At 42.4% G+C, this 25,986-nt stretch overlaps 2 protein-coding genes across 8 annotated transcripts in view; one reads left to right on the plus strand and one right to left on the minus strand.

The window, feature by feature from the left end:
* Positions 1–3,790: 3,790 nt before the first annotated feature.
* LOC140122536 (ribonuclease H1-like) lies at positions 3,791–17,815 on the plus strand. 5 transcript variants are annotated; one of them, XM_072143514.1, is made up of 7 exons: positions 3,791–4,052; positions 8,621–8,745; positions 11,287–11,386; positions 11,471–11,525; positions 13,508–13,592; positions 13,855–13,979; positions 17,592–17,815. In XM_072143514.1, the coding sequence occupies exons 1-7, from the start codon at positions 4,003–4,005 to the stop codon at positions 17,667–17,669; spliced, it is 618 nt and encodes a 205-aa protein (XP_071999615.1). In that variant the 5' UTR covers positions 3,791–4,002; the 3' UTR covers positions 17,670–17,815. The 5 variants fall into 5 exon arrangements, with proteins under 5 accessions (XP_071999615.1, XP_071999613.1, XP_071999614.1 ...); XM_072143512.1 differs by lacking the exon at positions 3,791–4,052 and adding an exon at positions 4,098–4,201; XM_072143513.1 differs by lacking the exon at positions 3,791–4,052 and adding an exon at positions 4,098–4,171.
* A 1,410-nt stretch (positions 17,816–19,225) lies between these two features.
* The window catches only part of LOC140122542 (ribonuclease H1-like), a 294,177-nt gene continuing 287,416 nt past the window's right edge, over positions 19,226–25,986 (minus strand). For all 3 annotated transcript variants that reach the window (XM_072143523.1, XM_072143522.1, XM_072143525.1), the window contains 8 exons: positions 25,157–25,351; positions 23,313–23,434; positions 22,196–22,360; positions 21,854–21,953; positions 20,570–20,624; positions 19,791–19,875; positions 19,595–19,719; positions 19,226–19,504 (listed from right to left, as the gene is read on the minus strand). In XM_072143523.1, coding sequence (XP_071999624.1) covers positions 19,403–19,504; positions 19,595–19,719; positions 19,791–19,875; positions 20,570–20,624; positions 21,854–21,953; positions 22,196–22,360; positions 23,313–23,434; positions 25,157–25,290 — 888 coding nt within the window. In that variant the 5' untranslated portion in view covers positions 25,291–25,351 and the 3' untranslated portion in view covers positions 19,226–19,402. The remainder of the gene's footprint in view (positions 19,505–19,594; positions 19,720–19,790; positions 19,876–20,569; positions 20,625–21,853; positions 21,954–22,195; positions 22,361–23,312; positions 23,435–25,156; positions 25,352–25,986) is intronic.

Consider the following 25,986-nt stretch of genomic DNA (forward strand, 5'->3'; position numbering starts at 1 on the left):
TCGCTTCCCTCGGTTTCATGCTCCGCCATCTTGGTGACGACCGTCGCTCCCCGTTACATTATAAGGGTGCGGCAATCGGTCACCATGATAACGTCGGGTCTTTCGAAGACCCGAGGTTGTCTTGTTATATCCCATTCATTACAATGTGCACATTGTAATAAATGAGGAGAAAAATCCCCATATACTGCCATACTACAGTATGGCAGTATATGGTAGGATCAATCAGACAACCTAGGGTTAAAAAGTTTATAAAAAAAAAACTAAAAATTCAAATCACCCCCCTATCCCTAGAATTCATATAAATAAATCATAAAAATCATAAACACATTAGGTATCGCTGCGTCCGAAAATGCCCGATCTATCAAAATATAACGTTTTTTTCACAGCGTTTAACCCCGTAACGGAAAACAGTGAAAACATTCAAAAATACCACTTTTTTGCCATTTTGAAAAATATAAAAAAGTGATCAAAAGGTCACACAGTCCTAAAAATTCGTAGCATTGAAAACTTCATCAAAAGTCACACAAAATGACACCACCCACTGCGCCGTACACCGAAGTACGAAAAAGTTGTTAGCGCTAGAATATGGCAAAATAAAAAAAAATTGGTACAGGAGGTTTTAATTTTTGTAAATGTATGAAAACATTATAAAACCTATAAATATGTGTTATCACCGTGATCACACCGACCCAAAGAATAAAGCAGACCTGTCATTTGGGGGCGCACAGTAAAAGCCGTAAAATCCAAGCCCACAAGAAAACACATGTACACAGCTTAATTATTCCATGCCGTGTACTGGGAAGTGGGAAAAAAATTCCAAATGCAGTGGAAATGGTAAAATATCGCATTTGCGCCATTTTCTTGTGGGCTTGAATTTTAAGAATTTCACTGTGCACCCCAAATGACATGTCTACTTTATTCTTTGGGTCGGTGCGATTATGGGGATAACAAATTTGTTTAGGTTTTATAATGTTTTCATACATTTACAAAAATTAAAACCTCCTGTACAAGGCGCTAATAACTTTCTCATACTTTGGTGTACGATGCTGTGGTTGGTGTCATTTTGTGCGACTTTTGATGACGTTTTCAATGCTGCCATTTTTAAGACTGTACGACCTTTTGATTTTTTTTATAGCATTTTTTATATTTTTCAAAATGGCTAAAAAGTGCCATGGGGTTAAAGCACAGTGAAAAAAAGTTATTATATTTTGAACAGTCATTTTCCAATACTTAATTTGTTTATGATTTTTACTGTTTATTTATATTTATTTGACTTCTAGGGAAAGGGGGGTGATTTGAATTTTGTTATTATATTTTTTTTAAATATTTTTAATATTTTTCAGACACCCCCCCCAGGGTACTTTAACCCTAGGTTGTCTGATCGATCCTACCATATACTGCCATACTACAATATGGCAGTATATGGGAATTTTCCTCCTCATTCATTATGGGTTAAAACAAGACAGCCTCGGGTCTTTGGAAGACCCTAGGCTGGCATGGCAACGGATCGCTGCTCCCCCATGACATCACAGGGAGCGACGATCTTCGGCAAGATGGCGGTGCCCATGCTAGCACTGGTCGCGGGTGTCACCGGTACACCGAATGAAAAAGTTATTAGCGCCAGAAGATGGCAAAATCTAACAAAAAAATTTGTACAGGAGGTTTTAATTTTTGTAAAAGTATGAAAACATTACGAAACCAATTCAAATTTCTTATCCCAGTGATCCCACCAACCCAAAGAATAAAGTAGACATGTCATTTGTGGCGTAAAGCGAAAGCCGTAAAATTTCATTTTTTCCTGCTTCCCAGTACACGGCATGGAATAATAAATACCATCACTATGAAGTGCAATTTGTTACACAGAAAACAAAATGTCACACAGCTCTTTAAGTGTAAAAAAAAAAGTTTATAGGTTTTTGATTGTGGGGAGTAAAAAATGGAAAAGAAAAAAACAAAAAAGGGCCAGGTCTTTAAAGGGTTAAAGGGGTTGTACAGTCACAACAAGTTAAAGGGCACCTACCACCACAAATCTACCTATAAAGGAGTACCTATTAAGGGCTAATCCTCACGTCCCCGCACTTTTTTAGTAACTTTTATGCTAATTTTCTTATGCGGCTACTGGGGCGTGGAGTAGCCGCATCTGAGGTTACACGAGGCGGCTACTCCACGCCCCGGCAGCCTCTTTTCTCCTCCTACTCACCATCTTCGGCGCGCAGCTGCTCGTAGCTGCGCGCCCTCGTCCGACGATCCTGCAGTCTGCGCATGCGCAGAACAACAGCCCCACGCCTGCGCGGTCACTGCTCCGAAGTCGGGGCTGCACAGGTGCGGGCCTGCTGTTCTGCGCATGCGCAGACTGCAGGATCGTCGGACGAGGGCGTGCAGCTACGAGCACCTGCGCGCCGAAGATGGTGAGTAGGAGGAGAAAATAGGCTACCGGGGCGTGGAGTAGCCGCCTCGTGTAACCTCAGATGCGGCTACTCCACGCCCCAGTAGCCGCATAAGAAAATTAGCATAAAAGTTACTAAAAAAGTGCGGGACGTGAGGATTAGCCCTTAAAAGAGCTATCCTCACGTCCCATTCATCCACCTACCACCCGATCTACCTTTATAGGTAGATTTGTGGTGGTAGGTTCCCTTTAAGCCGGATCCTGTGCCTAGGGCCTAACTTGCTCATCTGTGAGGAGTCAGTGGTGGGCACATGGATCATGAATACGTCAGTCCATTGTACCCCCGGCTGCTCTACTCATCTCTATGGCGCGTACCCGGCTCTTTCCATCAGTTCCATAGAAAGTGAAGGGAGTGGCAGCGGCATGCACAACCGGCTGCTCCCTTCTTTTAGGTGATTTGGGGTACAATGGACCCTTGTGATCCATGGCTCGTTCGTGAACGACACATCACTAGTGCAGAGAAATGTAATACTCTGCATCTGCTCCCCATGTCTGTCCATTCCTCTGCTAATGGTGATGGCTCACGTGGCGTTTTGAACCCGTTTTTAGTCTGTTTTTAAGCAGTCCGTCCAAAAACACATCCGTTTTGACAGATTTTACCAATTGTCTTAATTAAAAGTGGTCAAACACGCATGCGTTTTTGGACGACTACTTAAAAACAGATCAAAAACGGGTTCAAAACGCCACGTGTGGCATCACCGTAGGCGAATACTCCGCGGAGGATGCAGGATGAAAACACACGTAGCTTCCTATGGCCGGCGCCACACAGGGCGCTTTGTCTGCGCTTGCAAGCGCAAACAAAGTCGCGCCCACCGGGGCGGGCCTCGGCCCGATTGTATCGGCGTTTCTATGGAAACGCCTGCGATCGGGAACGAGCCGCCGGTGTTTCGCGTTAATTTAACGCGAAACACCGGCGGCTCGTTCCCGATCGCAGTCGTTTCCATAGAAACGCCGATGCGATCGGGCCGAGGCCTGCCCCGGTGGGCGCGACTTTGTCTGCGTTTGCAAGCGCAGACAAAGCGCCCTGTGTGGCGCCGGCCTATGTCTTTTCACCCGCCAATTTTTTGGCGGACAGGATATATAGTGGCCATATGGAGGCTGCCACTATCTGTCAATGTATACGCTAAGCATATACGTCGGATGCGTCTCTGAGGTATACGCTTAGCGTATACATAATACGTGGTGTGAACCGGTCAATGATAAAAGACGTCTGACTAGCGGAAATAGTTCCCATTAACTAAACAGCACAGACTAATTTTCTTGTAGTAGTTTAATGGCTACACATTACTTGCTACTATATACTTTGTGCAGAAGATGTCAGTGACATTTGTGTGAGGGCTGGATCACCATCAGCCATGAAGACTGCAGAATGGAGGCGCCATAGAGCTGTATATCTCCTCATCATCCTCCCTACATTATGTATGTGACGCCGCGTCCTCCCATAATGTCTCCTCCCGCCCCCGCACAGTATAAATATCATCACATCGGAGCGCAACTCCTCTTCTTCTTCCATTGGGAATACAGGAGGTTACAGCATCTTCTTCTTCCTGGTCGCCATGTTCTATGCGGTGCGCAGAGGCCGTCAGCCCGGAATCTACTACAGCTGGTGAGGAGCCGGGGCACCGCGCAGTACATTACCTCATGATCTTGTGGCGGGAAACCGCGAATGGCGGCCACGTTACACCGCGCAGCACCTTACACACTATGGCCGCCAGACTGTGTGCTGTACAGTTATGATTCATATATAAATCTCCTGTAATGTCACTGACTATAATTAACTGTAATACAAGTAACGAGAGACTCATATATTACTAAAACACTAGGGTCACCTCACTATGACATGAGGTTAATGTATATGGCAACATCATGGGTTTTAGGGGTTAGGGATTTTTGTGTTTTCACCATGAATACTGCACACATGAGGATATGTCCCCACAGGATGGAAATCATGTCCCTGATGTCTATACACACACCCTGACCAACAGGAAGAAGGAAATATATAGATATAGTGCTGCCAACTAGTTACATCATGTATGAAACCCCCCTGTCAGGTGAATGGGAGCCTACATGTACGTGTGTAAATAATATTAACGCTAATATTAAGGCCGGCGCCACACGTGGCGCTTTTGTCTGCGTTTGCAAACGCAAACAAAGTCGCGCCCACCGGGGCGGGCCTCGGCCCGATCGCATCGGCCCGCCCCAGTGGGCGCGACTTTGTTTGCGTTTGCAAGCGCAGACAAAAGCGCCACGTGTGGCGCCGGCCAAAGGCTACATTCACACGTGGTGTTTACATTGCGTTTCAAAATATATGTTAACAAAACAGTAAAGGCAACATTGAATTGACAACGTAAATGTTTACAGTAAACGTAAATTAGGCAAGTATTTTCTCCTCAGCTGTTGTATAGCTTTTCAAAGCGCAATGTAAACACCACATGTTAACCCCTTAGCCCTCTGCGCTGTAGCTGTACTGCGCTGAGTCCCGCGAATAGCGCTCAGCGCAGTACAGCTACTGTGCAGAGACGTTGCCAGTTCAGCGCTGCACAGCAGCCGAACCGGCATCGGGAATCGCGGGATTTCAACGGTAATTTAACCCGTTAAATGCCGTGGTCAACGCGTCCGCGGCATTTAACATGCCTTCCGGGGGTCTTTACCCCACGATCAGCGCCCCCGCTGTCTGGTATCCCCGTAATCGTATTGACCCATAGAATAAAGATAACAGGATTATTAGGATATACGGTGAACACGGAAAAAAAAAAAATCCAGTACAAATTTTTCTAAAAATTCATAATTTTTTTTCTTTTTTTTTTGTAAATAAACGCAAAACTTATCAGCCAAAATTTACCAATAAAATGAAGTACAACATGTGGGGAAAAAACAATCTCAGAATCGCTTTGATAAGTAAAAGTGTTCAAAAGTTATAACCATATAATGAGACGCATGTCAGAATCCAAAAAAATGGGACTGAGCCTTAAGCTGTAAAATGGCTGCGTCCTTAAGGGGTTAATGCAGCCATATGCATGTCCTACCCCTTCGCGCAGCAGGAAGTTCTATTATGTCCTGGTGCTGCGTGGGGTGTATGGAGAGAGGTCACAGACTGAGTTCTCTCCATGCACAGTGGGTGTCAGCTGTATAATACAGCTGACACCCACCTGTTACTGCCACTTTCGGTACTGGCACCGATTACGGCAGTTGGAACCCAACCATAGCACCTAACATGGGTGCTGATCGCCGCCCCAACCGTGATGCCATTGGAGGGTGGAGATTGGTTGGCATGGTAGCCTACAGTCTCAGAGACTTGTAGGCTTGCCATGTATAATGATCTCCAATAGCCTGCCAATGACAGGCTATTAGAGATCATCAGTAAAATTGCTAAATATTGCAATACAGTAGTATTGTAGTCTATAGTATGAGGAATCAGAGTACCCTAGAGGGTATGAAATAATATGGTAAATTAAATTTAAAAAAAAAAGTATTTAAAAAAAGGTAAAAATCATAAACATTTTAGGTATAGCCACGTCCAAAATGCCCGTTCTCAGCCGTGATCACCGTAACGGAAAATTTTTCCATCCATAAATATTTGAATAAAAAATGATCAGACAGTCATATAGGTCCCAAATCCATACAAGTTAAAAGGCCAGCACGTACCACAAATGACGCCTTGTATAGATAGTGTGAAAATGGCTGTAGAGAGATTTTGAGTTTAGTTATGAAAAAAATTATATTTGGAATTTTTTTTTACAAATTCTCTATTTTCAAAATTCTATATCCTCTGCTTTCCAGACAGATCTTCACAGCACCTAAATAACTTGGTAACTAATATTTGAAGAATATTTCCTTTATGTCGCATTGCTTCTTTATGTGTCCTCTTTTTTTTTTTTTCCCTCTGGGGCGATTTTTCCCATTTTCATTACAAAAAAATCGCCAAAACTTGTGACTAAGTGACGTTTAGAGGTCTAAATAATATCAAGGCCTGATAAATTGGAAACTGCACCCCTCAACGTATATAAAACCACATTTAAGAAATTGCTTAACCCTTCATGTCACACTGCCGTTTGGGGGACATGTATACGGCTGATATACGTCCCCCATAGACGGCAATGGGCGCACAATGCGCTACAGGAGTAGTATGGTGCAGCACATGTGCGGCACCGTACCGCTTCGTACCCCGCGAAAAGATGGGACATGTCCTAACTTTTCACGGTATGCGGCGCCGTGTGCCATATATCCCTATGGAGAGGGGCAGGGGTGAGCGGCGCTCACCTCCTCCTCTCCCCGCACGCCGCCGTGTGCTCGCCGTGCTACGGTACGGCGGGCAACGGCAGTGTGAATGTAGCCTTGCATTGACCATCACTGAGTTATAAGAGTTAAAGCAGCAATAAAGCTGAGTAAAATTGTAAGGTAAGGGGTTAAAAATGATCTTTATTGTGTTAACATCACTAGGGGATTGAAATTTGAGAACTATCTTTCATGGGAAAACACCTTTAACTCTTGGAGCAAACGAAAATCATCAATTTTGATGATTATGATATTCAGCTTTTTTTCTTTTTTTTTTTTGCCGTACGAAAAAATATGATGTTATATTTACTTTATGGGTCACTACAATTACGCCAACACCTTGTTTATATATATTTTTTTTAATTTTGCCCAATTTTACTGAATAAAAACTAAGTGATCTAATTTGTTTTAACAAAGTCCCCGGGTTACATACAAGATAGGGTCTGTATGTTTGTTTTTAAGTTGAGTTTGTATGTAAGTTGGAACTGTATATTTTATCATTGTAACCACAGCCAGAAGCTTTTTGGCCTCTGTGACAATTGGATTTTAAAAATGTTGTGTTGTCATAAGAATCAGTATTAACACTAAAGCTTCATTACAGACACCTGTGATATCTGTTATAGCTGATCATTGTAGCCTGGGGCTACAGTACAGTACATTACCAACATCCAGAGGTCCGTTTGTAACTAGGAGTCGTATGTAAGTCAGGTGTTCTTAAGTAGGGGACCACCTGTATTTCCATAGCATAACTTTTTCATTTTTCACAGATCTGGTTCAGGGCGAGAAAGAGTTGTTTCGTTTGAAGTGGTCCATTTTGGGACAAGTAACTTCTTTTGTTTCGTTTTTAGAACATTTTTTGCTTTGTTTGATGAAAAATCATGTTTTTCAGGAAATTTTTTTTTTTTTACACTATACACAGGTCCAATAATGATTCTGTTTTATTGTATGGATGCGACAATACCAAATGTACAGTTTTTTTTTGTGTTTTGTAGACTTTATTATTTGTCATAGACTTTTTATTTATCATAAAAAGGGTTTCTCTTTTATTTTCTTGTTTTTGGAAATTTGTTGTTTGAGATCATGGGGTTACAGCTGCCAAATGCTGGACGTGATAGTAATTTTGTTTTTAGGAAGACCTGTCATCTATATAAAAGGCACTAGGAGCTGCTTCCTGAAGTAAGTAGCTTCTAGTGCTACAACAGATGCAGCAGTGCCCACCGATAACCCTAGGGAACACTGCCGCGTTGTACAATAGAAACGCAGGACCGCGCTGTAAGCGGTCAGGCGTATTCATGAGGGGCGGTGACTGCTGCATGAAGCTTGGCAGTCAACGTTGGCCTATGGAATGAGTGGGAGGCCTGGGGAAGCAGCAGCACCTCGAACCACCCACTCATGATTACGACGTTTCTATTGTACACCGATTGCAGTTTGCATGGTTTTTAATAGTTGTGGGCCTATTTGTTACTCTAAAAACAAGCCCTCATGCACAGGGTCCGCTATAGGTTTCAGTAGGCCCCTGGCCGACACGGCCTCAGTGCGCCCCTTTGCAGTGAACTCTTATTTTGACATTAAATACTCAGAACAGAATACTGTACAGATATATGAAGGGGACCCCCCCCAGCAGCCTTGGGCCTTATCAATTGCTCAGGTATGACCAGTGCTGGCGCCGGCCCTGCTCATGCAGCTCTGTACATGGAAAAATAAATTATGCATTTTTGAATGCAAGGTGCGAAAAACGGAAGCACAAAACTTAAAAAAAGGGCATCTGCAGCAAGAGGCTAAACCCCCAAATGTGCAAAATCACTAACATGTCAATCCATGTACTAAGATACAGCCCTGTGAGTCCTCTTTTCAATGATATTCCAGCTTACTAATAAGACTCTTGTGTATTTGGTGCAGGGACGAGTGCAGGAAGCAGGTGAACGGCTTCCCATATGCAAGGTACAAAAAGTTCCCTACTTACAAGGAGGCGCAACACTTCATATATGGATGTGAGGACCCCTCCACATCATCCCGTGAACAAGGTAAGGATTGTTGTAAAAGTGGACTTGTGGTTTAGTGGTCTAAATCCAGAGGTTGCATTAACACCTGTACAATTGTCATAGACGCTTGTGCAGGCAGTTTTACTCCTTCAAAAATAGCCTGATGCGTTTAAAAATGCATAGACTTTTCCATGAGAATGAGGCGGCAGCACACAGCAGAATTGCTGTGGGCCTGTCGGCTGTCCTCAGACACTAGAGAGGAGACTTGAGACGCTGTGGTGTGGAGGCTGCAGATGAACTGAGGAGAGATTAGCCAGGGAATTGGGGCAAGTACTGAACACTACAGAGAGCTGGTCAGGCAGGGTTATATATGGAAATACACACTGGCTGCACATCAGAAACCAGCACTGTCCAAGAGGAGATATATGTGTCTTATTCATCGCCTGAACTGAAGGGATCAGCCAGAGACAAGTGCGGGCACACAAAAACCTGGACCCAGGTAGCTGCAAGCAAGTACTGAAAACTAGTGAGTAGTCACATCAGAGACAGACCTGTAGGAGGTAGCTGGTCAGGCAGGGGAGTGGATGATGACTTCAGTACCACAATGTAACAGTTAATACAGTCTTGGCTGGCAGATGGGAAGTTTGTGCATCATATTTTGGTATGATGCAAGGACTCCCCTTTTGTGCAATCTGTGAAATCGGGCCGACACAGGTCTAATTTATAGATTTATACGAAGTCCTATTCAACTTTTGCGTTAAAGACCTGCAGACGAAACTGAGTACCATTGCAAGTACGTGGCATGGGATGTTACATACTGAAAATAATAAAGGTATTTAGACCTGCAGCTAAAATATTTTTTTATTATTCATGGATTCTCATGAATTGTATGCAGAATGATTACACGCTCTACTATTCAATGGAACGCACTCACAATCTGTTTTAAAAACCGGCCATGCACACTTGAAGCCGAAAGTCAGTGTGGACTATAGAGAAAGAAAAAATAAAGGACACTTGGTACTGGCAATAATATAGTGATGAATAAGTGTGGCTTTACACCCTCTTTGTTGTCACATTTGATGACTGTGTAGGGAATGTAGTTGGGACGAATCCATTGGAACACAGAAATGTATTAATAGAATGCAGTTTATTATAAGTGTAATATAATAGTTACTTATTTTCTTGGGTTAAGTCTTGATTGACTAGTTCCTGACAGCCCACTGACGAAAGACACCAACAGGCACGTGTCCCGAAGCTGCAGCATCAGTGGGCTAAGATGGTGGACCCTGCCGAGGGTATTGTATCCGGAAACCTCCCAATCCCACTTGGATCAGTTGGGCGTCCAGTTCTGGAGGTTCCTCAGTGTTTGCACTTTAAAATATTTGTACTTGGACAATGTCCTTTTATCTTTTGTATAAATCGGAGAAAGGCAAAACAAGACCCAATGTTAATTTATACAGGTACCTAATTGAGACATGCTCTTTCCTCCAAATTTACAGATCCCTGCCTCCCTATTTTGGATTATCCACTAAATGGTGTGATAAGTGGATGGAGTAAAAGACTTGGGGATATTTGTGGATATAATACAAATTTTTAGTGACCAGAGCCAGGCAGCTGCTGCTAAAGCAAATAATATTATGGGATGTATCAAGAGAGGAATAGATTCTCATGATAAAGACATAGTTTTGCCAAAATCCCTGGTCAGACCACACATGGAATATTGTGGACAGTTTTGGGCACCAGTGTATAGAAAGGATATAGTAGAGCTGGAACGGGTGCAGAGGAGAGCAACCAGGATTATTAGGGGAATGGGGGGATTAGAATACAATGACAGGTTACAAAATTTGGGATTATTCAGTTTAGAAAAAAGACGACTGAGGGGAGACCTCATTACAATGTACAAATACCTGAACGGACAGTACAAGGATCTCTCCAAAGATCTTTTTATACCTAGGCCTGTGACCAGGACAAGGGAGCATCCTCTACGCCTAGAGGAGAGGCGATTCTACCATCACCATAGACAAAGGTTCTTTACTGTGGAACTCTCTGCCGCAGGAGGTTGTTATGGCCGACTCTATGTACATGTTCAAGAGAGGCCTGGATGACTTTCTGGAGAACATAATTTTAAAAGCATTCATTTGTAAAAAAAAAAACAAAAACAAAAAACACAACAACAGGGTATAAGAAGTTGAAAGAAGAGTAGAGCCTCCCAGAGGAGGCACTCACCAGTATGTCAGTGTGCTTGGTTTACAATCCTTCATCCTGGCAATAAATGTCCTTCAACACATTTTTAATGTGTGCATTAACTGTTGCGTTTTGTAAAAAGTAATTGGGCTAATCTCCTCTTCTCAGCCATTGTAATGCAATGTAAATGCAACCAAAATCCAATTTGTGAATGTGGCCTAACAGGTTCTTTACAACCATTTGGCGGCGTTATCTGTTGGGACGTGGTGATTGGGGGATAGGATATTTGCTGCCCCCATAGACCAGACTAGAAGAATACACCTGCAGCCTATACGAGTGTGTGAGGTTGTTTTGCATCTTTTGCTTAGTGCTGACCTTTCCTTTTTTTCCCTTAAACAGAAAGATCCACCATGGTCTATACAGATGGATGCTGTTCTCGCAATGGCAGATATGGAGCCAGGGCTGGAATTGGTGTTTTCTGGGGTCCTGACCATCATTTGTAAGTAAATATAATATTTATTGCTATTATTGCTTTAGTATATGTGATTTCCTGCAATTGATTGATATAAATTTACCGTTCCAGAAATGTTTCCGAAAGAATATACGGGAGACAGACCAATCAGAGGGCTGAGATTGAGGTAGACACGTACCTGGTTAGCACTTGTCCTCACATGTGTGATATGGATAGCGATACAAAACCAAATTATGGCACATTAATTGTTGTCTGTGAACACAAAAGTTTTTTGCTGCCCTCTTCTCCAGAACTTTTTTCCCCCATGTACAGATCTATATGAGGGCTTGTTTTCTGCATAACAACTTGTACTTCCTAGTGTTGATATTTACGATCCCACGGGATGTACTAGGAAGCTTGGGGGGGGGGGGGGATTTGCGCCATTTCTTATGGAATGTTGCAATGCGCACTCCAAATGAAACCTCCCCCTTTTTCTTTGCTTTGGTATACTCAAGGAGATACCAAATTATATAAGCTTGGTGCCTGTAATAGAGGCGCTAGTGATGGGCGTTTGCCGTGTTATGCACCCAATATGTATGAAGAGGGTGAACTGTCTCTATTTTCTCTTAGCACTGATAGCTTAGAGACTTCAGACCGTGCTCATATGGGTCACACTGAGGGCGTCTTCCCATGTGCTGTTTTCATTGCATTTTTTAAACGCATCCAAAACGAAAGTGGGAGGGGGTTTGGCCAAAATGCATATGCGTTTCAGGCAGACCCCCCTCCCACTTGCGTTTTGGATGCATTAAAAAACGCAACGAAAGGGCACATGGGAAGGCGCCCAGAGGGTGCAATCACACGTGATTGATGTTAACATTTCCGTTTAACAAAACACATTGGGGGTCATTTACTAAGGGCCCGATTCGCGTTTTCCTGACGTGTTACCTGAATATTTCCGATTTGCACCGATTGTACCTGAATTGCCCTGGGATTTTGGCACACGCGATCGGATTGTGGCGCATCGGCGCCGGCATGCACGCGACGGAAATCGGGGGGCTTGGCCGAACGAAAACCCGACGGATTCGGAAAAACCGCCGCATTTTTAAAAAAATTGTGTCGCGAAAATTTCACTCACCTTCATCCAGGATAGACCAGTGTATTTCGAGGCATTCCAGTGGACTTCAGCGCAGCAGCGCCACCTGGTGGACGTCGGAGGAACTACCATCATAAATCCCGGCCGGACCCGAATCCAGCGCAGAGAACGCGCCGCTGGATCGCGAACGGACCAGGTAAGTAAATCTGCCCCATTGTGTTCACTGTTGTATTTTATAAAAGCAAATGTTAACATCAATTTCATTAGGCAAACCTCTCTGCGGCTGTTGCAGTAAACGCCACGTGTGATGCACCCTAAGGGTGAAGACACACGTGGAGTTTTGGGGCCGTTTTTAATTAGTGCGTTTTCACATCGTTAAAAAACGCATCAGTTTTTTGAAAACGCATGCGTTTTGTCAGTTTTTCCAAAATTGTGCAATAAAAAACGTACAAAAATGCATGCGTTTTTAACAATTTAACAACTAAAAACGGCCTAAAACCGCCACGTGTGTTTTCACCCTAAGGCTTTGTCTACACGTGGCGTTTACCTTCGTTAAGATACGCAAGGGAATCCCCATTGGGTTTTGTTTCAGTCAACGCATATGTGGGTATGGTTTTCCTTTTTTGCCCTGGGGGTTGGGGGATTGCTGCGGGTGTACAAAATATGTTATCCTTTTATTATTTTATGGGGTGGGGCAATTTTTGTGTGTTGAGATTTTTATCTTATTTCTTTTACTTTTTAAAAAAATTTTTTATACAACTTTTATTTTTATTTAAAGGGGTATTCCGGGAATATGAACGTCCGTTACAAAAACCCATGATGCTATAAATAAATGAATATCACGAAATTTAATATCATTAGTCACAAAATGGAGCTTAAATAGTTTGATTTTATTTTTCACAAAATTTTATTGCCTCTCTAAAGTATGCAGAGTTATCACCAAGATGGCCGCCATCTACAACTACATGTCCCATGATCCTTTAGTTCTTCTCTTCTGAAAAACTTTTGGAGGTACCCTTTAAATATTAAATTCTGATTAGATTCTGAAGGTTAATGACTGGTCTCTTCATCACCAGGCGGCCAGCAGAGCGGTAGAACAGGCTGCGGAGAACAACATATCCAGACTTAATGTTTGTACTGACAGCGAGTTCACTATAAAGGGTAAGTTCACACACGAGCAGATTACGAAAAAAGTCAGAAGTACAAGGACTATCAATATTTTTGCACAGACAGAAATTTGTTTTTTTTTTTGTTGTGACTTGCTTGGCTGAGAGGCAGAAATTGCACCAGATTTACCATCTTTTCTTTTTTTTTTCTCTCAAGTTTTTCTTTTAACATGATATGGTAGAGTAACAAGATATTTTATTTTTAGGAGGGGGGACTGCTTTACATTAATAATAGAGAAAGTCATATTTGTCTTCAGGAATGACTGAATGGATTCCAAGGTGGAAAGAAAATGGCTGGATCACCTTGTATGGAGAAGAAGTTGTCAACAAGGAAGAATTTGCGAGACTTGATCAGCTTTGTAAGGAAGTGGATGTCACATGGGTAAGTCACACACTTATGTGGTTTTTTTTTAAATTTGTTATTCAATCATAAAAATGTTATAATAATAAAAAAAAATCCCCAAAACTTTGGGGGGGGGGGGGGTGTATACTGAGCTTCCATTGAGTTGTGTCCACGCAAAAAATGCCTGAAGTTTTAACATTGCTTTGAAAACATCTGACCTGTTTTTTTTGGCCTCATCAGTGGAAAAAGAAAAACATGTTTTATCCAATTTTTTTAGCAGACCCCTAGATTTCTATTGCTTTCCATGATCCACATCAGTGAAAAAAATAGGAAATGTTTCATAATTTTTTTCCACATAAAACAATCAGTGAAAATAAAAGCCAATGTGAAGACACCCATAGAAATCAATGGATGTGTGAAATCAGTGAACCATAGACATGAACAATAATGCTAATGTCAAAGAGCTCTTAGGCTCTCACCAATAGCTTGCCTCCACCTGACATCTAAGAAAGTTCAAAGGCAAAGGTAAGTCCTTTTAGGGTGATGTCACACGGACTGAAAACGTATGGGTTTTTGTATGGGTTTACTATGCGTTTGGAGGGTTTTAATCTGTAAACAGGTTCAAACCAGCCAAACGCATGTCAAACATACAAAAATGCATGCATTTTCAGTCAATTTAAAAACAGCCCCAAGAATGTACTGTGTGACAGCACCCTTACTTACCTGTGCCTCACCATGCCAGACACAGGGTCTGAAAGAAAAAAAACAAGCCCTTCAGTTAAATTTTATAACTCGTGAATTTCAAAAGATGTGTGTGGGGGCAGCGGGGGAATCCAGAACAATTGTGCTTGGACAATCAGGCGGTAACTAATCTTTGGAGAAAAAGGTTCAAATTGAATAGTGCAAATGATAATAGAAAACAGTGTAATTTGGTTAAAGAAATCTGATTCTGTGTCCTTCTTCCTTATTTAAAGAGGACCTGTCACCCAAAAAAAAACCTCTGGGAGCGGCTTTCTAAAGTAAGCTGCTCCTAGCACTACCCCAGTAAAACCAGTGTTAAACTGCTAGCTTTATCAAAAAATATAGATAAATCTAACAAACACTGCACTGCAATAGCCTCAGAACACCGGACCAAGCTTACAGCGGTCCAGCGTATTCATGAGGAGGCGGTGACTGCAGCATGAAGCCTGGGAGTCACCACCGGCCTATTGTGTGGGAGGGTGGTCCAGGGGAGAATCAGCGGCGTTCTGAGAGCGCATTCACACAATACGTTGCGTCACATTTTTTGATGTATTTTTGATGCATTTGGAGAACCGCTCCCGTTACTGTTCCATTTGAATGCACGTGTTTGCAGTCCTCCTGTTTCTATTTTGCATTTTTGCCTTTGCAGTGCATTTTTTTTAAAAGCACACAAACTTCTAAATACTTTGCGTTGCGTTTTAATGGAAAGATGTTTCTCTTAAAGGGGTTTTCACAAGAAAGAAAATTCTCACATCTCAATCCCCTACTGATGTTTACACAATAAAGTTCATTTAAACCCCTTACTTTACAATATTACTCAGTTGTATTACGGTTTTAGCTCCTATCACTCTCTAGGCTGCTCAGTGCAAAATCCTAGGGTGTAGGCCAGGACTACCTAAGCAGACACATTATAATCCATCTAGTTCTGTGGGGTGACAGTGTGGTCACGTTATCAGGGTACATGTGTATATGCACTTTCATCTGGCTTCTGACATTGTACTGACACATAGAAAGAAATGAAACAGATCAGAGATGCATGAGATTACACAGAGGCTGACAGACTGTTAGGCCCTTTCCACACTTGCAAGTGTGATGCGATGAACTCGCAGCGCAAGCTGCTGGGAACACATGGCCCGAACGCTGCACCGCGGGAGTGAACTGACATGCTGAGTTCACTCCCGCGGTGCAGCGTTCTGGCCGTGCGTTCCCGGCAGCTTGCGTTGCGAGTGTGATGCGAGTTCATCGCATCACACTCGCAAGTGTGAAACGGGCCTTACACTTTTAGCTCTGCTATAACTCTATTCTCACAGACATGTGCCTGCCTCCCCCTTCCACTGGATCACTTATTTACTTGCTGTTTGCAGCTTCTCTCTGCTCACATCTGGTGGCAGGAAGTAAATCAGTGAGTGTCTCTGAGCTCCATGCAGGGGGCGTGGCTACAGGCTCAGAGCAGAGACCGAAATCTCTGCTCATCGGCCGTCACACAGCAATCCAAGATCGCCCGACCCAAAGTCAAAAGTTACAGGGTCGTGTCTAGGGGCAAATGAAATTGTGTACAGCAGGACTGATAGACAGGTTCGTTTTATATCTGTGAAATGCTGTATTTTTGTTAATAACAGTGAATTAGAGAATGTGTTATTTTGTTATCCTGAGTACAGATAAGAAACATGTGTTTGTGGGAATACCCCTTTAACTTTTTAATCAAACTTCCCAACTTTTATGCTTGCTTTTTTTTTTTTTTAAAGGGTGCAGAAGACAATTGCTTTCATCTGATTAGGATTATAAAACACATTTGCAAACTTTTTTTTATGCTTCAAAAGTGCAACAAAAAGCGCAACACAATGCATTGTATGAAAGCGCTCTGAGGCTATTGCAGTGCAGTCTTTACTAGATTTATTGGAAGGGTTCTGATAAAGCGAGCGGTTTCACACTGCTGTTACTGGGGTAGCGGTAGGAGCTGCTTACTGTAGTCACTCCTTTAGTAAGCAGCTACTAAAGCATTTTTTTCAAGGTGACAGGTTCTTTTTAAGCATTGTGTACAAATCAGCTTTGTGCCCAGTGTCTACTGACAGCTCAGAGAAAAAGATAAATTATGCCAGAAAGGCTCCTGTGGGTGTTACCAGAGCTCCTCTGTACTGTAGCTTCACAGACTGTGAAGGAGCACTTTCCCGCTCCCACCCACTGTGCGAGATTAAAACAGGGAGGGAAGTCTTGACAGTGTAACAGCCTGTGAAGCTACTGCATGGAGCCCTTCAGCTTCTTTAGCGTAATTATAAAAGTTGATTTTAGAAGGAAGGAGGCCATAGACAACTAATAGAAGTTACCAGTTACAGTGACTGGATCGTGCTTGATTTTAATGGCGAATTTCCCTTAACTGCTCCCTGGCTTATCTAATCACCTCAGAGAACTAAGTCTTTTAAAAGACATATTCTCTAGGTGTGGAAAAGGTTAGGGCTCATGCATAGGAAATGTGTGCAGCCCGTGTGAACAGGCCATATGGTGGCCCAAACCCACGGACTACTCACAGCCCTACATTATATAGAAATTTCATGCAACAACGTTTCTTCTGCCGGCCGAGCAGTCACATCAGAACAGTAGTAGTTAATACAGTTCAGCCAGCGGACATGTCTTTGTATTACCGTATATTCCTATATAATGTAGGGACTCCCTTCCACTGCACTAAGTAGTCTGTGGGATCGGGCCACCATACGGCCTTTTTACACAAGCTGCATATTAGCCTCCTCAGACATGGACAGAGCTCAGAAGGCTCTGTCCACATACAACCCCTTTAGCCGTGGCTCTGTGTGCTAATCTGTGCCCTTATTTGCAAACTCACACTTGATAACAAATCTTCAAACCCTCCCTTGCAGTGTAACCCTCCCTTTCAATAAGTTTTGCTTTATTTTCCAGACTCACGTGCCGGGACATCAGGGCAATCCCGGAAATGAAATGGCCGACTGGTTAGCCAGAAATGGAGCAAGACAATAAGATATTTTTACATCCGCGTGAGGAGTAGTTATTGTTAATGTTCGAGCACACAACAGTGCTAAATGTATTTGTTGGATGCACTGATGGTTATTGACTTCGATGATCTTTTCTACAAATGTAACACGTGAAGTTGTTAAAAAAAAAATATATATATATTGTTGTTATAAGACATCTTTACATTGTACTTTGTCATGTTAGATTTTTAAAGGAAGGTCAGTTGGTTTGAGATTGGTAAACCAGCAATATGCCATTGTCTAGCTCAGCAGCCCCTGCTGTCCACAGAGACCACCAATGACGGCAGCTCACAGTGGTGTGTACTAATGACATACTTATGGCTCCTGATGCCGGTTCTATGAGCCAGAATTATAGACAAGCTTTGGAGGTCTCTGGTGTAAGGCTTCATTCACACTGCCGTAGCTGGGCGAACATAGAGCAGCTGCACTGGAGAGGAGGAAGCGCTGCTCTCAATAAGGATGCTACTGGGTACCTATTGACGTCTATGGCAATGCCACAACAGAAGTGTGAATGAGGCCTAATACATCTGCTCCCAATATGGACAGCCACATCACCAGGTCCATACAGTTTTGCAGGGGGAGGGCAAGGCATAGCACGATGGAAAGACATTCCTTGCTCTGTCGTTTCATCCTGCTTTTTACAAGATGTAGGGTGTCCCCTCAGCTCAACTTTCCTAGCTACTCTCTACCTCAGAAGTCACATGCTGTTACCACTACAACCTATTACACAAACCCATGCAGTAAGGACTCATGCAACCAATTTAGAGGCCTATTGCTTAAAGGCACAATGCATGCACCGTGTCTCACTGCGCCATGAATGAGCCGAAAACCACTTTGCTAAAAACAGGCTGCAAACGCGATGACATTCCCGTTTGTGGCCCATATTGCACACAGGTCGTTTGCATGAGGCCTAAGGGTGCACTGCAATGGACAAATATCCAGCCACACAACCTTATCAATCTGATACACAGGGTTAGAACAGAAAAGAGACCATTAAATGGAACCTGTCAGGATGATTTGGAACACAAAAGCACCAACCGGACATTATGGGCCAGTGGTTTAGTGTCCCAAATTGCCTTGTAGGAATAATTAAAAAAAAAAAAAAAACATTTATACATTTACTTATACTCATTACACTCTGCAGAAGCGTCTTATGCGCCACATTCAGGAGAGTAAAAAAACAAAAAATTTTTTTTGTCCACAGCCTTCATACAGGTCTATTTGGGACCCTAATCCACAGGTCCATAAGGACCTGTAGTTAATTTAGAGTCCCGGATGGAACAGTCACATCCTCTTAAAGAGATTAAACACATGGAATACCAACATGGAGCACCTGGGATACATTTTTGCTGGAGTATCTCTTTAAGTTTCCTGCATCTTTGGGGAATGCCCAGTGTGTGTATATACGCTGGTAACACTAAATGCACTTAGTTAAGTAGCGGTGACAAGAAAAAGACTAAAAACTCTTTACTCACCATAACTCAAGGGAGTAAAAGAATGGGATGGTCAGGAATTTCAATTTATATATAAAAAAAAGAAGCCTTTAAAGGCAATTTTATTTCTGAAGAGACCAAAATAAAATCTAGATCTAATGATAGTAGTTCAAGTGCCATTATAAGGTCCTGTTGGACGTATACATTCATTACATCCGCTATGTTAGTCCTGTATATGCCCAGGTAAGGTCTCTATGGAGGCTCCCTATCAGGTGCTCATCTTTCTTCAGGAGTCACTGGAGTCTTGTGCAGGTTTCTTTGCGCCTTCTCTGGCGAGACGATCAGCTTCTTCGTTCCCTCCAAATCCAGCGTGGCCGGGAATGTGCAACTGAAGAGTGACAGAGAATAACACATAGTATTATATTATATATATATGGAAAGTGAATGGGACCAGTGGCTCTAAAGGGTCCAAACTTACCCATTTTACATCCAGGCCTTGTGTAAGTCTGTCCAGCTTTTCAAAGTCTGCCCTGTTTACCACCTGCTTCCCAGTGCTCATCTTCCAATCATTCAACTTCCAGGAGTGAATCCACTTAGTGATACCTGGTAATGGCCAAATGTGAGCCTATACCCGACTCGTAACGTACAGGAGTCTATATATAGTGTATACATACCATTTATCGTATGCATGCTGTCTGTATAGAGAACCAGTTTGGTGATGTTCTGGCTTTTGGCTTGTTCTAGCGCCTTACAAGCTGCCTGCAGGAAAGGAAAACACCCCCTGCCTAGTCAGCACATACTATCTGGAGTGTATAGTCACTGGATGTGTAAATCATAACACCGGAGAAAATCTGTTCAATGTAGTGGTTTAAAATAAATCTACCATCAAAATCCATCATGATAAAGCAGGGACACCGACTCAGATCCAGGCTCTGTGACTGTGGTAATCTTCTTATATTTGTTATCTATGGCCTCTGTCTACTAAAATCAACTTATTATGCTAATGATTATGAAGGGCTCCTGGGGGAGTGTTACTAGATCCCATCCTTGCTGCAGGCTGCTACACTGTGCAGGAGCAAGTGTGACTTTTGCCCTGCTACTTTAGCACTCCCCCTCACCTCCCTCTGCCTGCTGATAATCTTGCACATTTGGAGGGGGAAATTCTCCTGCACAATGTAACAGCCTTTGAAGCTACAGCACTGAGGGGTTCTGGAAACGCCCCCTCTCACAGTCCTTCAGGCTTATTAACGTAATTTAAGTATAATAAATAAATAATAATAGAAGGAGAACATGGAAAACAAATACAGGTATTAGAAGATTACTACAGTCATGGTGCCTGGATGTAGGAGTCCCTGGTTTATTGTGATGGATTCTGATGGTAGATTTCCTTTAAAGGGCCATGGTGTGCTATATTAAAAACTTATCTTGGTGACACATGGTAAGACATAACTACCAGTATTTCAGCTCGCTGATTCGTCTGCTTTCCTTCAAGTCTTTCTGCCACATTCCTGTTTCAATGGGAAACAAAGGATATTACACAATGGTTCCTATACATTAGTCTGGTAATTAGGTGTATTTGTTAATAAGAGCTATTAGGTTTTTGTCATTATTTGGTTATTAATGGATTACTGGTTTCTACTAATGCACATGGGTTTTTTTTTTTACAGGAGTCCTGGACAACATCAAAAGGAATTGAGGAAGAGGTAAACAGTGAGCACTAGGGGGGGAAAATACTCCCAAATGTGTGATATTCAGCGGGGGGAACCTATGGAGAGGATCCAAACAGTGTCAGAGTATGGTGATGGGTAAAGCCTTTGAAAGGTGAACCTATTAGCCAAACCTCCAATTTTCAGCTGTCCATCTACCGTGATCTAGTGACTGAGTAGGGGGGTGCTCCCAAGTCTCCCCTGAAGCGGCAGTCACATGTAGTGTATGAATTGCTTTTAGAAACGCAATTCATTGGCTGCGAAAAGGAGCTTAGCACAATTGCATTGTGCTAATGTAGCAAGGAGGCCAAGCTCTTCCCTGCAGCCTTTGAATTATGTTTCTAAGTGTTTATAAGGGTTGTAATGTATACAGATGTCTGGATGAATACATTAATAGCAAAGCAAATAGAAAATATCCGGGTTTTTTTTAGACAGATAAATCCATTTAAATAAAGAATACTTTGTTTTTTTCCTTTTTTAATAGCCATCCTTATTTGTATTCTTCTGCTATGGCCACTAGAGGTCGCATTAAAACCCAGGAATATAAAAGGAGAGAGCGCTCAGTATACAAAAACAGATGGAACAACTGATACGAATCAATATCCTCCGTTTTAAAGAGAAAACAATGTAAGAATTATGAGTGTGACAGGAGTCTTCCATTAACCTTTCATTTCTTCTAAAGAAAAAAAATAATGGAAGATGGAGAATTATTATTATTATCATATTATTGTAGTTGCCATTATCTAGCGTTGTGAGCCCATTGAAATCAATGGGGAAAAAAAAATGGATCCGGTATTTATCAATTTTTTAAATGAAACGGCAAAACTGGAAGCCTGAAGCAGATGTGACCTGGCCCCAAGAAGTAAATGATCTATTTAGCTGGATTAAAACACATTAGCTTCTGGCAGGTGTTACACAGCAACTTCCCCTTCCTCCCCATTCAGTATATGGCCATACTCTCTTCTACTACCCCAGTTTAAGAATTAATCTTGTAAATTCTCCTACTAAACATAATTATAACATTTACTTACAGTGGATGGTTTGGACCCCAGTAAACCCCAATCCCGGCTCGTGCTCTTAGCCGTCCATTACTGGAGCAACAACCATCGGTGTACACGACTGTGTGGTCTCCTTTAAAAGAATTTATCACAAAGATATAACAATACCACAGTGACAGCAATGGTGCAGTTTAGTTACAATATGACGCGCTAGTTAATGACTGCAGGACATGGTTTCTCCTGGGACATGGCTGTCATAGGGAGAGAGACTTCCTTGAACCCCACGTCCCTTTAACATGATATTTTAGGCAAAATAAAAAGAACAAAGCTTAATAGTAAGTCTTATCAAGCAACAGGAACATGAAGTCAATTTACCCATGTGATTGAAGGAATGTCCAGGTAATGGCGGCAGGGAACTGATGTCTATGAACTTTGTTCGTTTAGGCGCCGACTGTTCTGTAGACGTTGAGCTTGGAAGCGGTCTTTTGGAAAGATATGACGGCTTCACATCGGAAGAAGCGTTTTGGGTTTTTTTACCACCTGTAAAACACCATATTAGTAAATAAATGCAGCAATTTACTTTGATGTACACAATACATATCTCTGATCAGAGGGGCCATAGGATACTGTGTACAATCTGCTCAGCTCCTTGTGCTTCATAACATGACGCCTGCAGATAGGACACTATGTACAATCTGCTCAGCTCCTTCTGCTCTATAACATGCTGCCTGCAGATAGAACACTGTGTACAATCTGCTCAGCTCCTTCTGCTCTATAACATGCTGTCTGCAGATAGGACACTATGTACAATCTGCTCAGCTCCTTCTGCTCTATAACATGCTGCCTGCAGATAGGACACTATGTACAATCTGCTCAGCTCCTTCTGCTCTATAACATACTAATTTATACTTAATTCTCATCTCATAACCTGATAAGATAATGTACTATTTCACAAAATGGAAATGACTCTTTACATGCCAAACTACTTAAGTGAATAGACACAATGCAGGCCTATATTTTACCGGAGGCAGATACCCACCTCTTGCCCCTTGCCCAACACCAGTGGTATTAAACTTATTTATACCAGGGGGCAAATTTGCCTCATGGTTGTCATTTTATTCCTGTATAAATGAATCTTCTCCAGCTTTTTAGTAGTTACATTTATACAGCGTTACCATTACAATAAGTCTTTGAGGGCAACCACAAAGCTGAACATATTGTTAAATGACTAGAGACGTTGCCATGGCTAGTGTGGCCCCACATAGTAATCAATAGTCAGAGTGCCCCCCATATCCGCCCCTTTATGCATGTCCTGCTGTATAAAATAAATAAAGCCATTTATAAGAGTTGTCTTCTTTAGTCCTTTGCGCTCCACATATAAAGTCAGCAGCCATGACGTGAGGCCTTCACCACATCTGCCGCACACAGGACTAAATATTACTTGTATAGCTTTGGGTGAGCAAATTATTCTATATCATATTTACATTCTCACTTTCTATATGACTTGAAGAAGCTTCTGGGTTATCCCTTACGAATTTCCAGGCCTCTTCTTCTGAAGCAAACTTTTTGTACCTTGCTGATGGAAATTGGTTCACTTGTTCTTTACATTCTTCCCTTTGATGGTACAATTAAAAAAAAAAATACACTTTTTAGAGGAAATGAAGACAACAATTGTTTATATTGGACCATGTTTAATATATCCCTAAATTTGTGCATATAGTATGGTGTGAAAACTTTCGATACAAACACTCCTGTAAGGCCGGTCAAAGGGAAGACCCCAGCTTTGTCATTTATCGTGTACAATTATATACAATATTAATAACAGGTATCACCACCAATGTGCTAATACATCTCCTTTAAGGGGTTGGCCAGTAATCATAGAATAGAGGATAACAAGCTGATTGGTTAGGGGCCAACTGCTGGGATCCCCAGGGAATCCAAAGAATAGGGATCAGTAATGGGTAGAGCGGCAGGTCGAGCGCCCGTCCTGCCGTTTCATTCAATAGAACGGTAGTGTCAAAATTTACAGGCACAGCAATCACGCACAGTGGAACAAAATGGTGGGAGATACCCGACCGAGTGCTGTGCTATTTGCGACACTCCTGTACCATTGAATAGAGCAGTAGGACAAATGCTCATCTTGCCCAACCCATTAGTAAGAACAGGAGCCCAATTCTCCAGATTGGTAGAGGAGGGGGGGGGGGTCCCTGCAGTTTGACCCTTGGGACAATCACTTTAAAGACCAGGACTGAAAGAGCCTTAAAGGTTTTTTTCCCCCCATCACATGCGGTCCCCTACTTAAGAACACCCGACTTGCAGACGACTCCTAGTTACAAACGGACCTCTGGATGTTGGTAATTTACTTTAGCCTAAGGCACCGCACGTAGCGCTTAGTCTGCGCTTGCAAATGCAAACAAAGTCACGCCCACCGGGGCGGGCCTCGGCATTTCTATGGAAACGCCTGCGATCAGGAACGAGCCGCCGGTGTTTTGCGCGACTTTGTCTGCGTTTGCAAGCGCAGACAAAGCGCTACGTGTGGCGCCAGCCTAAGACTACAAAAATCAGCTATAACAGTTATCACAGGTGTCTGTAATGAAGCTTTGTTGTTAATCCTGGTTCACAATCCAACATTTTTACATTTTTAAAATCCAATTGCAACAGAGACCAAAAATTTTTTTGCTGGAATTACAATGATAAAATATACAGTTTTGACTTGCATACAAATCCTACTTAAGAACAAACCTACAGGGCCTATCCTGTACGTAACTGTCTGTATTGAAATTCATTTAAGAAATAGGCAGAATAGGGTATAGCAATCCCCCTCAACTTTCTGCTATACAGAGCAGCTATGGGAGGGCTGGCTCCCTCCTCCCTTCCCATTTTTGCCGATTAAGGGTAGTCCTGGCAGTTTTCTCTCGGAAATCTCTGCTGAACTCAATTTTGAGAGAAATTGAACAAAAGCTCACTGACGTGTAACATTAGGCCTAGTTCACACATGGGTCAGGGAGATCTGTTACAGTTTCCATTTAAGGATAGCATAACGGAAACCAAGTCTGGAACTATAGGTAATCCTATAGTATATATAGTATAGTAGTAGAGTACACAGCCAATATCTAATAATGGTCTCAGAGTTTTGGGTCTGTTCCACCATCCTTGTTATTAATTTCTCCAGACACAGAAAGAGTTGATACAATGGTGAAGTAGGGAGCTGTCAGCTCCCCACTCCACCATTATTCCCCAGCCACAGCTTTTCCCTTTACATATTAGATGTGTGTTTAATTTGTAAAGGCAGGTTTAGTCTGGCCCTGGCTCAGGCGAGGAAGAAGCCTTTCTTACCAGGTACTGTAGACCCCTGGATTCCTCCCCTTTCTCACTGCGTAGAACATTCTGGCCAATAGACCCTGTACACCCGATAACCTTGCACACAGCAGATGGGCTGAAGATACGATGCCTGCAGAGATCTTGAACATCTCCTATAGAAAGGACTAGGAGGTCACAGCCATGTTACAGGGGACACCAACACGGCACATCCTACAATGGAGAGGAGACACCACATGTAAGAGCTAGAATAACATCTAATATATGATAATAAAGTATATTATAATATTTATTGGTTTCTGATACTCCAGTGACATGACCCTGCACAGCAGTCAGGAGCTTCGGCAGCAAGTAGCTCTGCCGGACCTCATGCACATAGTCAGGATCCAGGATCCAAGTAGAAAGGTGAGATGTATGCAGGGAAGATGCCTTGTATCCACTCCCCATGTCTGTACATACAGACCAATGATAACAGAGATTCTAAGAGACATTACCATATGATCACTGTTTAATCATCATATTAATTAAGTTTATTATTGGCCGGGGAGCGGCAGGATCAACAGCTGGGGATGAGTAAGGGTTAATGGGTGGCATCAGCCATAGTAACGGCCTGGGAGTCCTCTTCTAGAAAAAGATAAGCACAACCTCTGGTATCACTGTATACGTAATGACCCAGAGGGGGGTGGGGAATATATATTTATTCTTTATGGTAGGAAAATCTTTAAAAAAAAATGAGATTTGCGTTCATTTTAACGTGTACTGTACAGAAAGGAGTAATAAAAGAAAAACAAACCCCAAACAACGATAGTGAGGTGAAAAAATAAAAGCTACAGCTTGTAGAAAGCATG

Source organism: Engystomops pustulosus, chromosome 3 (genome assembly GCF_040894005.1).
Source record: "Engystomops pustulosus chromosome 3, aEngPut4.maternal, whole genome shotgun sequence".
NCBI lineage: Eukaryota > Metazoa > Chordata > Amphibia > Anura > Leptodactylidae > Engystomops > Engystomops pustulosus.